General features: G+C 51.0%; 1 protein-coding gene across 1 annotated transcript in view; it reads right to left on the bottom strand.

Annotated features, from left to right (window-relative positions):
• The window catches only part of LOC141162674 (integrin alpha-M-like), a 210,171-nt gene extending 194,900 nt beyond the window's left edge, over positions 1-15,271 (bottom strand). Inside the window, exon 1 of the mRNA XM_073649027.1 lies at positions 15,144-15,271. Within this exon, the coding sequence (XP_073505128.1) occupies positions 15,144-15,195 (52 nt within the window). The 5' untranslated portion in view covers positions 15,196-15,271. The remainder of the gene's footprint in view (positions 1-15,143) is intronic.
• Between the last annotated feature and the right edge of the window lie 2,993 nt (positions 15,272-18,264).

Below are 18,264 nucleotides of genomic sequence, written 5' to 3'. Positions count from 1 at the left end.
GGTTAAAGGGGAATTCTACTTTTAAAGTTTAATAGCCCATAGGTTTGATCTCCTTCATCGTTGTGTCTTGGCCTTTCCCACGCGCTGCTGATCCACTGCTCCCAGCCACTCCGTGCTGACACGGTTATTGTGGGGACATCTTGCCTGATTCATGGGATGTCTGCAACCAGTCACTAGGCTCAGCGGTAACATCAAAGTAGACAGCACAGTACACAATCACATCTCCATGAGAGACACCCCTCCCCAGGATCTGATAACAAAGGGTATTCCACGACTAATGATGTTATCTGTTCAATGCAATGTCCATTTCATTCTGAGAAGCCCCTCAAAAAGGCTCACAGCGGTCTTGAGAGGGCGGAGCAGAACAACGGTCTTCTTTCTGGGGTTTTTGAATCCCTATGTCAAGCTTCACCTCTTCAGGCTCAAATTCCAAGACTCCTCCTCCTGAGGCTCCACCTCTTTAGACCCAACTTCCAAGACTCCTCCTCCTGAGGCTCCACCTCTTCAGGCCCAACTTCCAAGACTCCTCCTCCTGAGGCTCCATCTCTTCAGGCCCAACTTCCAAGACTCCTCCTCCTGAGGCTCTACCTTTTCAGGTCCAACTTCCAAGACTCCTCCTCCTGAGGCTCTACCTTTTCAGGTCCAACTTCCAAGACTCCTCCTCCTGAGGCTCCACATCTTAAAGCCCAACTTCCAAGACTCCTCCTCCTGAGGCTCCACCTCTTAAGGCCCAACTTCCAAGACTTCTCCTCCGGAGGATGCACCTCTTTAGATCCAACTTCCAAGGCTCCTCCTCCTGAGGCTCCACATCTTAAAGCCCAACTTCCAAGACTCCTCCTCCTGAGGCTCCACCTCTTAAGGCCCAACTTCCAAGACTTCTCCTCCGGAGGATGCACCTCTTTAGATCCAACTTCCAAGGCTCCTCCTCCTGAGGCTCCACCTCTTCAGGCCCAACTTCCAAGACTCCTCCTCCTGAGGCCCCACCTCTTCAGGCTAAAATTCCAAGACTCCTCCTCTTGAGGTTCCACCTCTTTAGACCCAACTTCCAAGACTCCTCCTCCTGAGGCTCAACCTCATCAGGCCCAACTTCCAAGACTCCTCCTCCTGAAGCTCTACCTTTTCAGGTCCAACTTCCAAGACTCCTCCTCCTGAGGCTCCAGCCCTTAAGGCCCAACTTTAAAGACTCCTCCTCCTGAGGTTCCACCTCTTTAGACCCAATTTCCAAGGCTCCTCCTCCTGAGGCTCCAGCTCTTCAGGCCCAACTTCCAAGGCTCCTCCTCCTGAGGCTCCATCTTTTCAAGCCCAACTTCCAAGACTCCTCCTCCTGAGGCTCCACCTTTTCAGGCCCAACTTCCAAGACTCCTTCTCCTGAGGCTCCACTTCTTCAGGACTAACTTTCAAGACTCCTCCTCCTGAGGCTCCACCTCTTTATGCCCAACTTCCAAGACTCCTCCTCCTGAGGCTCCACCTCTTCTAGCCCAACTTCCAAGGCTCCTCCTCCTGAGGCTCCACCTCCTCAGGCCCAACTTCCAAGACTCCTCATCAGGATCCACCTCCTCAGGGCCAATGTCCCAGACTCCTCTTTTGCAGGAAAGGTAGTATCCAGCATCACGTCCAGGAGGTGAATACAATTATTTTCTTTATTTAAACAATATTAAAATTCCAGAAAATAAAAATCCTTGAAAGAGAAAGTAAGGCATTGACGGAGAGAAGTTACTTGTTCAGGACAAAACCGTTCTTACTCATAGTCCTCTTCTGCAGGCTCCAGCCTCTCAGGGCCGACCTTCCCCGTTGGAGGGGCCCCTATATTAGACCCTGTACTAAAAAAAACATGGAGGATCAGCTTTTCCAGCCATGTTCTTTTTAGGACTTTGGATTCTGCTGTATGCTGGCTTCACACCTGCTGCACTCGCTCGTTTATGGGACAGATGCTGGCCTCACACCTGCTGCACTCGCTCGTTTATGGGACAGATGCTGGCCTCACACCTGCTGCACTCGCTCGTTTATGGGACAGATGCTGGCCTCACACCTGCTGCACTCGCTCGTTTATGGGACTGATGCTGGCCTCACACCTGCTGCACTTGCTCGTTTATGGGACAGATGCTGGTCTCACACCTGCTGCACTTGCTCGTTTATGGGACAGATGCTGGCCTCACACCTGCTGCACTTGCTCGTTTATGGGACTGATGCTGGCCTCACACCTGCTGCACTTGCTCGTTTATGGGACAGATGCTGGCCTCACACCTGCTGCACTCGCTCGTTTATGGGACAGATGCTGGCCTCACACCTGCTGCACTTGCTTGTTTATGGGACAGATGCTGGCCTCACACCTGCTGCACTCGCTCGTTTATGGGACTGATGCTGGCCTCACACCTGCTGCACTCGCTCGTTTATGGGACTGATGCTGGCCTCACACCTGCTGCACTTGCTCGTTTATGGGACAGATGCTGGCCTCACACCTGCTGCACTTGCTCGTTTATGGGACAGATGCTGGCCTCACACTTGCTGCACTCGCTCGTTTATGGGACAGATGCTGGCCTCACACCTGCTGCACTCGCTCGTTTATGGGACAGATGCTGGCCTCACACCTGCTGCACTCGCTCGTTTATGGGACTGATGCTGGCCTCACACCTGCTGCATTCGTTCGTTTATGGGACAGATGCTGGCCTCACTCCTGCTGCACTTGCTCGTTTATGGGACAGATGCTGGCCTCACACCTGCTGCACTCGCTCATTAATGGGATAGATGCTGGCTTCACACCTTCTGCACTCGCTCGTTTATGGGACTGATGCTGGCCTCACACCTGCTGCACTTGCTCATTTATGGGACAGATGCTGGCCTCACACCTGCTGCACTTGCTCGTTTATGGGACAGATGCTGGCCTCACACCTGCTGCACTCGCTCGTTTATGGGACAGATGCTGGCCTCACACCTGCTGCACTCGCTCGTTTATGGGACTGATGCTGGCCTCACACCTGCTGCACTTGCTCGTTTATGGGACAGATGCTGGCCTCACACCTGCTGCACTCGCTCATTTATGGGACAGATGCTGGCTTCACACCTGCTGCACTCGCTCGTTTATGGGACTGATGCTGGCCTCACACCTGCTGAACCCGATTGTTTATGGGATAGATGCTGGCCTCACACCTGCTGCACTCGCTCGTTTATGGGATAGATGCTGGCCTTACACCCGCTGCACTCACTCATTTATGGGATAGATGCTGGCCTCACACCCGCTGCACCTGATCATTTATGGGATAGATGCTGGCCTCACACCCACTGCACCTGATCATTTATGGGATAGATGCTGACCTCACACCCTCTGCACCTGATCATTTATGGGATAGATGCTGGCCTCACACCCGCTGCACCTGATCGTTTATGGGATAGATACTGGCCTCACACCCACTGCACCTGATCATTTATAGGATAGATGCTGGCCTCACACCCGCTGCACCTGATCGTTTATGGTATAGATGCTGGCCTCACACCCGCTGCACCTGATCGTTTAAGGGATAGATGCTGGCCTCACATCCACTGCACCTGATCGTTTATGGGATAGATGCTGGCCTCACACCCACTGCACCTGATCGTTTATGGGATAAATGCTGGCCTCACACCCGCTGTACCCGATCGTTTATGGGATAGATGCTGGCCTCACACCCGCTGCACCTGATCGTTTATGGGATATATGCTGGCCTCACACCCGCTGCACCTGATCATTTATGGGATAAATGCTGGCCTCACACCCGCTGCACCTGATCGCTTATGGGATAGATACTGGCCTCACACCCGCTGCACCCGATCGTTTATGGGATAGATACTGGCCTCACACCCACTGCACCTGATCGTTTATGGGATAGATGCTGGCCTCACATCCACTGCCCGTGATCGTTTATGGGATACATGCTGACCTCACACCCGCTGCACCTGATCGTTTATGGGATAGATACTGGCCTCATACCCACTGCACCTGATCGTTTATGGGATAGATGCTGACCTCACACCCGCTGCACCTGATCGTTTATGGGATAGATACTGGCTTCACACCCGCTGCACCTGATCGTTTATGGGATAGATGCTGGCCTCACACCCGCTGCACCTGATTATTTATGGGTCAGATGCTGGCCTCACACCCACTGCACCTGATCATTTATGGGTCAGATGCTGGCCTCACACCCACTGCACCTGATCGTTTATGGGTCAGATGCTGGCCTCACACCCACTGCACCTGATCATTTATGGGTCAGATGCTGGCCTCACACCTGCTGCACTCGCTCGTTTATGGGACAGATGCTGGCCTCACACCTGCTGCACTCGCTCGTTTATGGGACTGATGCTGGCCTCACACCTGCTGCACTTGCTCGTTTATGGGACAGATGCTGGCCTCACACCTGCTGCACTCGCTCATTTATGGGACAGATGCTGGCTTCACACCTGCTGCACTCGCTCGTTTATGGGACTGATGCTGGCCTCACACCTGCTGAACCCGATTGTTTATGGGATAGATGCTGGCCTCACACCTGCTGCACTCACTCGTTTATGGGATAGATGCTGGCCTTACACCTGCTGCACTCACTCATTTATGGGATAGATGCTGGCCTCACACCCGCTGCACCTGATCATTTATGGGATAGATGCTGGCCTCACACCCACTGCACCTGATCATTTATGGGATAGATGCTGACCTCACACCCTCTGCACCTGATCATTTATGGGATAGATGCTGGCCTCACACCCGCTGCACCTGATCGTTTATGGGATAGATACTGGCCTCACACCCACTGCACCTGATCATTTATAGGATAGATGCTGGCCTCACACCCGCTGCACCTGATCGTTTATGGTATAGATGCTGGCCTCACACCCGCTGCACCTGATCGTTTAAGGGATAGATGCTGGCCTCACATCCACTGCACCTGATCGTTTATGGGATAGATGCTGGCCTCACACCCACTGCACCTGATCGTTTATGGGATAAATGCTGGCCTCACACCCGCTGTACCTGATCGTTTATGGGATAGATGCTGGCCTCACACCTGCTGCACCTGATCGTTTATGGGATATATGCTGGCCTCACACCCGCTGCACCTGATCATTTATGGGATAAATGCTGGCCTCACACGCGCTGCACCTGATCGCTTATGGGATAGATACTGGCCTCACACCCGCTGCACCCGATCGTTTATGGGATAGATACTGGCCTCACACCCGCTGCACCTGATCGTTTATGGGATAGATGCTGGCCTCACATCCACTGCCCGTGATCGTTTATGGGATACATGCTGACCTCACACCCGCTGCACCTGATCGTTTATGGGATAGATACTGGCCTCATACCCACTGCACCTGATCGTTTATGGGATAGATGCTGACCTCACACCCGCTGCACCTGATCGTTTATGGGATAGATACTGGCTTCACACCCGCTGCACCTGATCGTTTATGGGATAGATGCTGGCCTCACACCCGCTGCACCTGATTATTTATGGGTCAGATGCTGGCCTCACACCCACTGCACCTGATCATTTATGGGTCAGATGCTGGCCTCACACCCACTGCACCTGATCGTTTATGGGTCAGATGCTGGCCTCACACCCACTGCACCTGATCATTTATGGGTCAGATGCTGGCCTCACACCCGCTGCACCTGATTGTTTATGGGTCAGATGCTGGCCTCACACCCGCTGCAGCCTGCACCTGATCGTTTATGGGTCAGATGCTGGCCTCACACCCGCTGCAGCCTGCACCTGATCGTTTATGGGTCAGATGCTGGCCTCACACCCGCTGCACCTGATCGTTTATGGGTCAGATGCTGGCCTCACACCCGCTGCAGCCTTCACCTGATCGTTTATGGGTCAGATGCAGGTCTCACACCCGCTGCACCTGATCGTTTATGGGTCAGATGCTGGCCTCACACCCGCTGCAGCCTGCTCCTGATCGTTTATGGGATAGATGCTGGCCTCACACCCACTGCACCTGATCGTTTATGGGTCTGATGCTGGCCTCACACCCGCTGCATCTGATCATTTATGGGTCAGATGCTGGCCTCACACCCACTGCAGCCTGCACCTGATCGTTTATGGGTCAGATGCTGGCCTCACACCCGCTGCACCTGATCGTTTATGGGTCAGATGCTGGCCTCACACCCGCTGCAGCCTGCTCCTGATCGTTTATGGGATAGATGCTGGCCTCACACCCACTGCACCTGATCGTTTATGGGTCTGATGCTGGCCTCACACCCGCTGCATCTGATCGTTTATGGGATAGATGCTGGCCTCACACCCGCTGCACCTGATCGTTTATGGGTCAGATGCTGGCCTCACACCCGCTGCACCTGATCGTTTATGGGTCAGATGCTGGCCTCACACCCGCTGCACCTGATCATTTATGGGTCAGATGCTGGCCTCACACCCACTGCACCTGATCGTTTATGGGTCAGATGCTGGCCTCACACCCACTGCACCTGATCGTTTATGGGTCAGATGCTGGCCTCACACCCGCTGCACCTGATCGTTTATGGGTCAGATGCTGGCCTCACACCCGCTGCACCTGATCGTTTATGGGTCAGATGCTGGCCTCACACCCGCTGCAGCCTGCACCTGATCGTTTATGGGTCAGATGCTGGCCTCACACCCGCTGCAGCCTGCACCTGATCGTTTATGGGTCAGATGCTGGCCTCACACCCGCTGCACCTGATCGTTTATGGGTCAGATGCTGGCCTCACACCCGCTGCAGCCTGCACCTGATCGTTTATGGGTCAGATGCTGGCCTCACACCCGCTGCACCTGATCGTTTATGGGTCAGATGCTGGCCTCACACCCGCTGCAGCCTGCTCCTGATCGTTTATGGGATAGATGCTGGCCTCACACCCACTGCACCTGATCGTTTATGGGTCTGATGCTGGCCTCACACCCGCTGCATCTGATCGTTTATGGGTCAGATGCTGGCCTCACACCCACTTCAGCCTGCACCTGATCGTTTATGGGTCAGATGCTGTCCTCACACCCACTGCACCTGATCGTTTATGGGATAGATGCTGGCATCACACCCGCTGTACCTGATTGTTTATGGGATAGATGCTGGCCTCACACCCACTGCACCTGATCGTTTATGGGTCAGATGCTGGCCTCACACCCGCTGCACCTGATCGTTTATGGGATAGATGCTGGCCTCACACCCACTGTACCTGATCGTTTATGGGATAGATGCTGGCCTCACACCCGCTGCACCTGATCGTTTATGGGTCAGATGCTGGCCTCACACCCGCTGCACCTGATCGTTTATGGGTCAGATGCTGGCCTCACACCCGCTGCACCTGATCGTTTATGGGTCAGATGCTGGCCTCACACCCGCTGCACCTGATCGTTTATGGGTCAGATGCTGGCCTCACACCCGCTGCACCTGATCGTTTATGGGATATATGCTGGCCTCACACCCTCTGCACCTGATCGTTTATGGGATAGATGCTGGCCTCACACCCGCTGCACATGATCGTTTATGGGTCAGATGCTGGCCTCACACCCACTGCACCTGATCATTTATGGGATAGATGCTGGCCTCACACCCGCTGCACCTGATCGTTTATGGGTCAGATGCTAGCCTCACACCCACTGCACCTGATCGTTTATGGGTCAGATGCTGGCCTCACACCCGCTGCACCTTATCGTTTATGGGTCAGATGCTGGCCTGACACCCGCTGCACCTAATCGTTTATGGATCAGATGTTGACCTCACACCCACTGCACCTGATCGTTTATGGGTCAGATGCTGGCCTCACACCCGCTGCACCTAATCGTTTATGGGTCAGATGCTGGCCTGACACCCGCTGCACCTAATCGTTTATGGATCAGATGTTGACCTCACACCCACTGCACCTGATCGTTTATGGGTCAGATGCTGGCCTCTCATCCGCTGCACCTGATCATTTATGGGATAGATGCTGGTCTCACACCCACTGCACCTGATCGTTTATGGGATAGATGCTGGCCTCTCACCCGCTCCATCTGATCGTTTATGGGATAGATGCTGGTCTCACACCCGCTGCACCTGATCGTTTATGGGATAGATGCTGGCCTCACACCTGCTGTACCTGATCGTTTATGGGATAGATGCTGGCCTCACACCCGCTGCACCTGATCGTTTATGGGATAGATGCTGGCCTCACACCCGCTGCACCTAATCGTTTATGGGTCAGATGCTGGCCTCACACCCGCTGCACCTGATCGTTTATGGATCAGATGTTGACCTCACACCCACTGCACCTGATCGTTTATGGGTCAGATGCTGGCCTCACACCTGCTCCACCTGATCGTTTATGGGATAGATGCTGGTCTCACACCCGCTGCACCTGATCGTTTATGGGATAGATGCTGGCCTCACACCTGCTGCACCTGATCATTTATGGGATAGATACTGGCCTCACACCCACTGCACCTGATCATTTATGGGATAGATACTGGCCTCACACCTGCTGCATCTGATCGTTTATGGGATAGATGCTGGTCTCACACCCGCTGCACCTGATCGTTTATGGGATAGATGCTGGTCTCACACCCGCTGCACCTGATCGTTTATGGGATAGATGCTGGCCTCACACCTGCTGCACCTGATCATTTATGGGATAGATACTGGCCTCACACCCACTGCACCTGATCGTTTATGGGATAGATACTGGCCTCACACCTGCTGCATCTGATCGTTTATGGGATAGATGCTGGTCTCACACCCGCTGCACCTGATCGTTTATGGGATAGATGCTGGTCTCACACCCGCTGCACCTGATCGTTTATGGGATAGATGCTGGCCTCACACCCTCTGCACCTGATCGTTTATGGGATAGATGCTGGTCTCACACCCGCTGCACCTGATCGTTTATGGGATAGATGCTGGTCTCACACCCGCTGCACCTGATCGTTTATGGGATAGATGCTGGTCTCACACCTGCTGCACCTGATTATTTATGGGATAGATACTGGCCTCACACCCGCTGCACCTGATCATTTATGGGATAGATACTGGCCTCACACCCGCTGCACCTGATCATTTATGGGATAGATACTGGCCTCACACCCGCTGCACCTGATTATTTATGGGATAGATACTGGCCTCACACCCGCTGCACCTGATCATTTATGGGATAGATACTGGCCTCACACCCGCTGCACCTGATCATTTATGGGATAGATACTGGCCTCACACCTGCTGTGGACCCATTATAGCCACCCTCTTCTGCTCTTGAATGATCATGGATATCCCACTTTCACTTGTTTTCCTGCCTCCTGACAGCTTCTGCCTTCGTTTCCTCTCATTTCCTCTCTGGTGACTTCCGCAGTTTTCCGCCTGGTCATGCTCCATGTTATTCTGTGCACCCACAAATAGCAGCATAAGCCGTGAGTCCAGATACATGTTATGGCTGACTTTTTGTAATTTGGGCTTGAGAAGGGCCTATCATGGCCGAAACGTTGCTTGTTTACTTCATCTACCTGATTTGTAACTCCTGCCATTTGCTTCTATAGACAGAGTAAAAGTTATATTTTATCTCTATGAGAAGTCTTCCGGTGCCTCGGAGCTCCTTGGATTTTTGAAGCTGATTTGGACCTTGTGGGGGGTCGGTCCGAGCCTGTACAGAGTGGCCTTTGGTGCATGAGAAACATCCACTGGACTCAGCGAGTCAAACACTGTCGCCTCGTCCTCCGCTCTCAGCGTTAATAAGAGAGAGTCATCAGATCAGCAGGAAATGATGGGGATGATTGCACATCGCAGGGAGCCGTCTCTGCTCAGCACAGCAGGGATCACACTGAGCCCATTATCACGACCCCACTGACATCCAGTATCTGGGCACATACCCTCAGGAACATCACGAGGGGCCGGCAGGGAAAGCATTCACCCAGGGTGTCAGAGTGGAGGGGGCACAACAACGGGTTAAAAATTAAGACAACGTTCTTCTTTACTGGAATGAGGCAAAGAGGTAATTATGTCTAACCGACCATCCGACTTGTATCCTCCGCACCTTCAGGGGCTTCACCATGAGAAGCCTGTCCGCCCCCGAGCTTGTCTTGGCTGCTCATCTCTAGGCTTCACCCGGTGGTGAGCAGCAGGATATAGAGCGGCAGGACTGGGGGGATTAATATATAGGATTGGGGGGAGAAGATTGCATATACCTCAAATGCTCTTTTTATACTTCGGAGTCCAGTGGGAGGTCCTACAGTCAGAGATAGTTGTCAATCACCATGTAAGACCACCCACTGGACTCCGAAAGTTAGAAAAAGCAATTTAGGTAACATCAATCTTCTCTCACAGTCCTACGTGCGTCCTGCTCGATAGCTAGCTGCTGGGACAGCGTGGCAGGTTCCCTTTATAGGGCGGTGGGTATACGGACATGAGGGGCTGTGGAGGCTCCGGCCATCAGATGTGCACTGATCTAGAGGCTCTGACCCGGGGATTGCTGCCATCATAAGGGTGAATATAAAATAAAGGGGAACTAAGGTCTAGATGACGACGCTTATAAATATAACTTCCTGATATTAGAAGGATTATAAGCATTTTATAATGTTATACGGGGGGGGGGGCATTCTTATATCAGGCCTGATGGGTGTAGACGCTGTGCTCGGCTATGGGCCTCTGACAACGCATCCTGCTTCTCAGAATAGGACGCTGTTGTACAACTTCTGACACTGAACATTACAGGGGTTCACATACATATGGGAGGGGAACAGAAGAGTCAAAAGACTCGAAGTTAGGAGCCGAGAGGGCACAGGGCCGAAGAGACAATCCAGGGGCCACACCATCTGATGACCATTAGGAATTCTGCTGACAAAAATTGTGTCCCAATAACAGTCACAGCAGAAAAGTCCTGAACAACCGAGAATCCAGAGGACAACAGAAGATATCTCCAGATATGACTATCTGCAACATAGGCGTGTGATGGCCGCAGGGGGGAAATTTTGTCTACCGAGATAGATTGTCCAGTGCTTGATATAGGCGAAGGGCAGAACGTCATTTGTCATCTCTGTAAGGCGGAAAGTGGAGTCTTGGAGATCAGGGCAAGAGTTTGAGGTGCTGGGGATGGTAAGGTCCAGGTAGAGCATTCTGATGTACAGGTGCAGCACAGGAAAAGCCTTGGAAACAGGATGAGGAGTACGCTATATTCCTGGGGATAGTCAGGTCCAGGTAGAACATTCTGATGTACAGGTGCAGCACAGGAAAAGCCTTGGAAACAGGATGAGGAGTACGCTATATTCCTGGGAATGGTCAGGTCCAGGTAGAGCATTCTGATGTACAGGTGCAGCACAGGAAAAGCCTCGGAGACAGGATGAGGAGTACGTTATATTCCTTGGGATGGTAAGGTCCAGGTAGAGCATTCTGATGTACAGGTGCAGCACAGGAAAAGCCTTGGAGACAGGATGAGGAGTACGCTATATTCCTGGGGATGGTCAGGTTCAGGTAGAGCATTCTGATGTACAGGTGCAGCACAGTAAAAGCCTTGGAGACAGGATGAGGAGTACGCTATATTCCTGGGGATGGTCAGGTCCAGGTAGAGCATTCTGATGTACAGGTGCAGCACAGGAAAAGCCTTGGAGACAGGATGAGGAGTACACTATATTCCTGGGGATAGTCAGGTTCAGGTAGAGCATTCTGATGTACAGGTGCAGCACAGGAAAAGCCTTGGAGACAGGATGAGGAGTACGTTATATTCCTGGGCATGAGTAGATTCAGGTAGATCATTCTGAAGTACAGGTTGAGCACATGATAAATCTTGGAGAGAGGAGTAGTACATTGTGTTCCTGGGTATGATCAAGTCCATGTAGAACATTCTAATGTATAGGTGCAGCACAGAAGAAGTCTGGAAGTCAAGAGGAGTGGGTTGTGCTGCTGAGGATAATCAGGTCCAGGTAGAACATTCTAAAGTACAGGTGCAGCACAGGAGAAGTCTTGTAGACAGAAGAAGTACATTCTATTCCTTGGAATGATCAGGTTCAGGTAAAACATTCTGAAGTATCGGTGCAGCACAGAAGAAGTCTTGGAGACAGGAGGAGTATGTTGTGTTCCTGGTGATGAGCAGGTTTAGGTAGATCATTCTAAAGTACAGGTGCAGCATGGGAAAAGTCTTGGAGAGAGGAGGGGTACATTGTGTTCCTGGGGATGATCAGGTCCAGGTAGAACATTCTGAAGTATAGGTGCATCATGGAAGAAGTCTTGGAAACAGGAGGAGTTTGTTGTGTTCCTGGGGATGATCAGGTCCAGGTAGAACACCCTGATGTACAGGTGCAGCACAGGAAAAGCCTTGGAGACAGGATGAGGAGTACACTATATTCCTGGGGATAGTCAGGTTCAGGTAGAGCATTCTGATGTACAGGTGCAGCACAGGAAAAGCCTTGGAGACAGGATGAGGAGTACGCTATATTCCTGGGGATAGTCAGGTTCAGGTAGAGCATTCTGATGTACAGGTGCAGCACAGGAAAAGCCTTGGAGACAGGATGAGGAGTACGCTATATTCCTGGGGATGGTCAGGTCCAGGTAGAACATTCTGATGTACAGGTGCGGCACAGGAAAAGCCTTGGAGACAGGATGAGGAGTATGCTATATTCCTGAGGATGGTCAGGTCCAGGTAGAACATTCTGATGTACAGGTGCAGCACAGGAAAAGCCTTGGAGACAGGATGAGGAGTACGCTATATTCCTGGGCATGAGTAGATTCAGGTAGATCATTCTGAAGTACAGGTTGAGCACATGATAAATCTTGGAGAGAGGAGTAATACATTGTGTTCCTGGGTATGATCAAGTCCATGTAGAACATTCTAATGTATAGGTGCAGCACAGAAGAAGTCTGGAAGTCAAGAGGAGTGGGTTGTGCTGCTGAGGATAATCAGGTCCAGGTAGAACATTCTAAAGTACAGGTGCAGCACAGGAGAAGTCTTGTAGACAGAAGAAGTACATTCTATTCCTTGGAATGATCAGGTTCAGGTAAAACATTCTGAAGTATCGGTGCAGCACAGAAGTCTTGGAGACAGGAGGAGTATGTTGTGTTCCTGGTGATGAGCAGGTTTAGGTAGATCATTCTAAAGTACAGGTGCAGCATGGGAAAAGTCTTGGAGAGAGGAGGGGTACATTGTGCTCCTGGGGATGATCAGGTCCAGGTAGAACATTCTGAAGTATAGGTGCATCATGGAAGAAGTCTTGGAAACAGGAGGAGTTTGTTGTGTTCCTGGGGATGATCAGGTCCAGGTAGAACATCCTGATGTACAGGTGCAGCACAGGAAAAGCCTTGGAGACAGGATGAGGAGTACACTATATTCCTGGGCATGAGTAGATTCAGGTAGAACATTCTGGTGCACAGGTGCAGCACAGGAAAAGCCTTGGAGACAGGATGAGGAGTACGCTATATTCCTGGGGATAGTCAGGTTCAGGTAGAGCATTCTGATGTACAGGTGCAGCACAGGAAATGCCTTGGAGACAGGATGAGGAGTGCGCTATATTCCTGGGGATAGTCAGGTTCAGGTAGAGCATTCTGATGTACAGGTGCAGCACAGGAAAAGCCTTGGAGACAGGATGAGGAGTACACTATATTCCTGGGGATGGTCAGGTTCAGGTAGAACATTCTGTTGTACAGGTGCAGCACAGGAAAAGCCTTGGAGACAGGATGAGGAGTACACTATATTCCTGGGGATGGTCAGGTTCAGGTAGAACATTCTGATGTACAGGTGCGGCACAGGAAAAGCCTTGGAGACAGGATGAGGAGTGCGCTATATTCCTGGGGATAGTCAGGTTCAGGTAGAGCATTCTGATGTACAGGTGCAGCACAGGAAAAGCCTTGGAGACAGGATGAGGAGTACACTATATTCCTGGGGATGGTCAGGTTCAGGTAGAACATTCTGATGTACAGGTGCGGCACAGGAAAAGCCTTGGAGACAGGATGAGGAGTACGCTATATTCCTGGGGACGGTAAGGTCCAGGTAGAACATTCTGATGTACAGGTGCAGCACAGGAAAAGCCTTGGAGACAGGATGAGGAGTACGCTATATTCCTGGGCATGAGTAGATTCAGGTAGAACATTCTGTTGTACAGGTGCGGCACAGGAAAAGTCTTGGAGAGAGGAGGGGTACATTGTGTTCCTGGGGATGATCAGGTCCAGGTAGAACATTCTGAAGTATAGGTGCATCATGGAAGAAGTCTTGGAAACAGGAGGAGTTTGTTGTGTTCCTGGGGATGATCAGGTCCAGGTAGAACATCCTGATGTACAGGTGCAGCACAGGAAAAGCCTTGGAGACAGGATGAGGAGTACGCTATATTCCTGGGCATGAGTAGGTTCAGGTAGATCATTCTGAAGTACAGGTGCAGCACATGATAAATCTTGGAGAGAGGAGTAGTACATTGTGTTCCTGGGTATGATCAAGTCCATGTAGAACATTCTAATGTATAGGTGCAGCACAGAAGAAGTCTGGAAGTCAAGAGGAGTGGGTTGTGCTGCTGAGGATAATCAGGTCCAGGTAGAACATTCTAAAGTACAGGTGCAGCACAGGAGAAGTCTTGTAGACAGAAGAAGTACATTCTATTCCTTGGAATGATCAGGTTCAGTTAAAACATTCTGAAGTACAGGTGCAGCATGGAAGAAGTCTTGGAAACAGGGGGAGTATGTTGTGTTCCTGGGGATGATCAGGTTCAGGTAAAATGTTCTGAAGTTTCGATGCAGCACAGAAGAAGTCTTGGAGACAGGAGGAGTATGTTGTGTTCCTGGCGATGAGCAGGTTTAGGTAGATCATTCTGATGTACAGATGCATCATGGAAGAAGTCTTGGAGACAGAAGGGGTATGCTTTGTTCCTGGAGATGATCAGATCCAGGTAGAACATTCTGAAGAACAGGTGCAGCATGATGGACGTTTTAGAGATGAAGGAAGAGGTTGTAATGAGGCAGGAGATTGCTTACTGGGAGGGTGTATGTAGGATGGCCAGGTGTGCAGCTCTACCTGGCAGGTAAGAGGACGGAGTTACCGTCATCATTGCTGTACAAACTTCAGTGAATGTTATGGGCGGCCACCATTACACTCTATGGAGAATCCTGAGCACATCGCTCCTTGCCCCGTCCTGAGATGACTACACACAGTACAGACAGAACACAGCAGATTAGAGGCAGCGGTCACTTACCCTGGCACAGCAGCAGTGTGTGGAGCAGGGGGCTCTCCATGCCTGGGTGCATAGGGTGCAGGGGTCTCACAGCCGGGTGCACTCTCTTCTCTCAGCTCCTTCTTGCTGTTGTGAAGCTTCGTTAGTGAAATGTGTGAAATTTCTGCAGAACTGAGAGTATTTATGGAGACAGTGATCTGAGTGTCGCTGCCTCCCGCCTCGGTGTCAGCAGACTCCAGCACTGGAGGTATAAGCTGTGGGGTTCAGTGATGATGCAGATTCACACTGCTATGGCAGAGTATGGGGGCCACCACGTCAATCACGACATAGATGTTGGTCCATCCATTGGAGGGAATCCAATGAAAAAGCAGCAGGCAGAGAAGGGAAAAAGTAAAAATTCTCTGACCTTCAGGAGATTGATAGAGGATAATCCTTCACTGCTGTTACAGTAAAGAAGCCTGGATACTGCTGGGAATAAAAGAGCAGGAGGCGCAGAAGGAGGGACTCACAGAATCAGCAGCAGATTAAGGCGCAGTATTGTAAGGGGCAGAAGGAGGGACTCACAGATTCGGGAGCAGATAAAGCCTCAGTATGAAGGCAGAAGGAGAGACTCACCGATTCAGAAGAAGATAAAGGCGCAGTATGAGGGGCAGTAGGAGGGACTTACAGATTCAGGAACAAATAAAGGTAGAGTACAAGGAGAAGAAGGAGGGACTCACAGATTCAGGAGCAGATAAAGGTACAGTACAAGGAGAAGAAGGAGGGACTCACAGATTCAGGAGCAGATAAAGGCACAGACGGAGGGGCAGAGGAGGGACTCACAGATTGAGGAGCAGATAAAGGTGCCATACAAGGCACATAAGGAGGGACTCACAGATTGAGGAGCAAATAAAAGCACAGTATGAGGGGCAGAAGAAGGGACTCACAGATTGAGGAGCAAATAAAGGTGCAGTATGAGCCACAGAAGGAGGGACTCACAGATTGAGGAGCAGATAAAGGCACAATATGAGGGGCAGAAGGAGGGACTCACAGATTAAGAAAGGCACAGTATGAAGTTCAGAAGGAGGGACTCAGAATCAGAAGCAGATAAAGACGCAATATGAGGCGCAGAATGAGGGACAAACAGATTCAGGAGCAGATTAAGGCACAGTATTGTAAGAATAGAAGGAGGAACTCACTGATTCAGGAGCAGATAAAGACACAGTATGAAGTGCAGAAGAAGGGACTCACAGATTCAGGAGAAGATAAAGGCGCAGTATAAGGCACAGAAGGAGACACTCACAGATTCAGGAGCAGATAAAGGCACAGTACGAGGCGCAGAACGAGAGGCTCACAGATTCAGGAGCAGATAAAGGTGCAGTACAAGGGGCAGATGGAGGGTCTCACAGAATCAGGAGCAGATAAAGGTGCCGTACGAGGCACAGAAGGAGGGACTCACAGATTCAGGAGCAAATAAAAGCACAGTATGAGGGGCAGAAGAAGGGACTCACAGATTGAGGAGCAGATAAAGGTGCAGTATGAGGCACAGAAGGAGGGACTCACAGATTGAGGAGCAGATAAAGGCGCAGTACGAGGGGCAGTAGGAGGGACTCACAGATTGAGGAGCAGATAAAGGTGCAGTACAAGGCACAGAAGGAGGGACTCACAGATTCAGGAGCAGATAAAGGCACAGTATGAAGTGCAGAAGGAGGGACTCACAGATTAAGAAGCATATAAAGGCACAGTACGAGGTGCAGAATGAGGTACAAACAGATTCAGGAGCAGATTAAGGCGCAGTATTGTAGGAGCAGAAGGGGGAACTCACAGATTCAGGAGCAGATAAAGACACAGTATGAAGTGCAGAAGAAGGGACTCACAGATTCAGGAGAAGATAAAGGCGCAGTATAAGGCACAGAAGGAGACACTCACAGATTCAGGAGCAGATAAAGGCACAGTATGAAGTGCAGAAGAAGGGACTCACAGATTCAGGAGAAGATAAAGGCGCAGTATAAGGGGCAGATGGAGGGTCTCACAGAATCAGGAGCAGATAAAGGTGCCGTATGAGGCACAGAAGGAGCGACTCACAGATTCAGGAGCAGATAAAGGCAGAAGGAGGGACTCACAGAATCAGGAGAAGATAAAGATGCAGTGTGAGGCACAGAAGGAGGGACTCCGATTCAGAAGCAAATAAAGGCGCAATATAAGGTGCAGAAGGAGGGACTCACAGATTCAGGGGCAGATAAAGGTGAAGTACGAGGCACAGAAGGAGGGACTCACAGAATCAGGAGCAGATTAAGGTGCAATATGAGGGGCAGAAGGAGGGACTCACAGCATCAGAAGCAGATAAAGGCGCGGTACGAGGGGCAGAAGGAGGAACTCAAAGAATCAGGAGCAGATTAAGGTGCAGTATTAAAGTATTGTAAGGGGCAGAAGGAGGGACTCACAGATTCAGGAACATATTAAGGCGCAGTATTGTGAGGGTCAGAAGGAGGGACTCACATAATCCGGAGCAGATAAGGTCACAGTAAGCAGCGCAGAAGGAGGGACTCACAGAATCAGGAGCAGATTAAGGTGCAGTATGAGGTGCAGAAAGAGGGACTCACAGAATCAGGAGCAGATTAAGGTTCAGTATTGTGAGGGGCAGAAAGAGGCACTCAACGAATAAGGAGCAGATTAAGGAGCAGCGCGAGGCCAAGGAGGAGGAACTCACAATCAGGAGCAGATTAAGGCCCTGTATTGAGAGGGGCAGAAGGAGGGACTCACAGAATCAGGAGCAGATTAAGGAGCAGTACGAGGCGCAGAAGGAGGAACTCACAGAATCAGGAGCAGATTAAGACACAGTATTGGAAGAGGCAGAAGGAGGGACTCAGAACCAGGAGCAGCTAAAGGCACTGTGGAGACACGGGGGTCTCTCGTGGGCATAATACTACTCAGACAACTCAGGGTGAGGGTAAAACAGTGTGGCAATACTTTATTGAACCAAACAGATAATAACATATAGAACAGTCCCAGAAAAATACTGAAGATGGTAAAAAAATTACAGTCTCACCCTTCTGCTGACTCGCCTGGAATAGAGCAGCTGCGACTCAGGGGCTTCCATGGCTGACCTATCCCACCAGTGGTACCCTGATTTTGGCGGGCACCCACAGAGAGGAGGTAACGA

This window comes from Phyllobates terribilis, unplaced genomic scaffold, assembly GCF_046119375.1.
Source record: "Phyllobates terribilis strain yellow unplaced genomic scaffold, ASM4611937v1 Scaffold_9__5_contigs__length_417890890, whole genome shotgun sequence".
In the NCBI taxonomy this organism is placed as follows: Eukaryota; Metazoa; Chordata; class Amphibia; order Anura; family Dendrobatidae; genus Phyllobates; species Phyllobates terribilis.
This window is presented reverse-complemented; position numbering and strand designations above follow the sequence as displayed.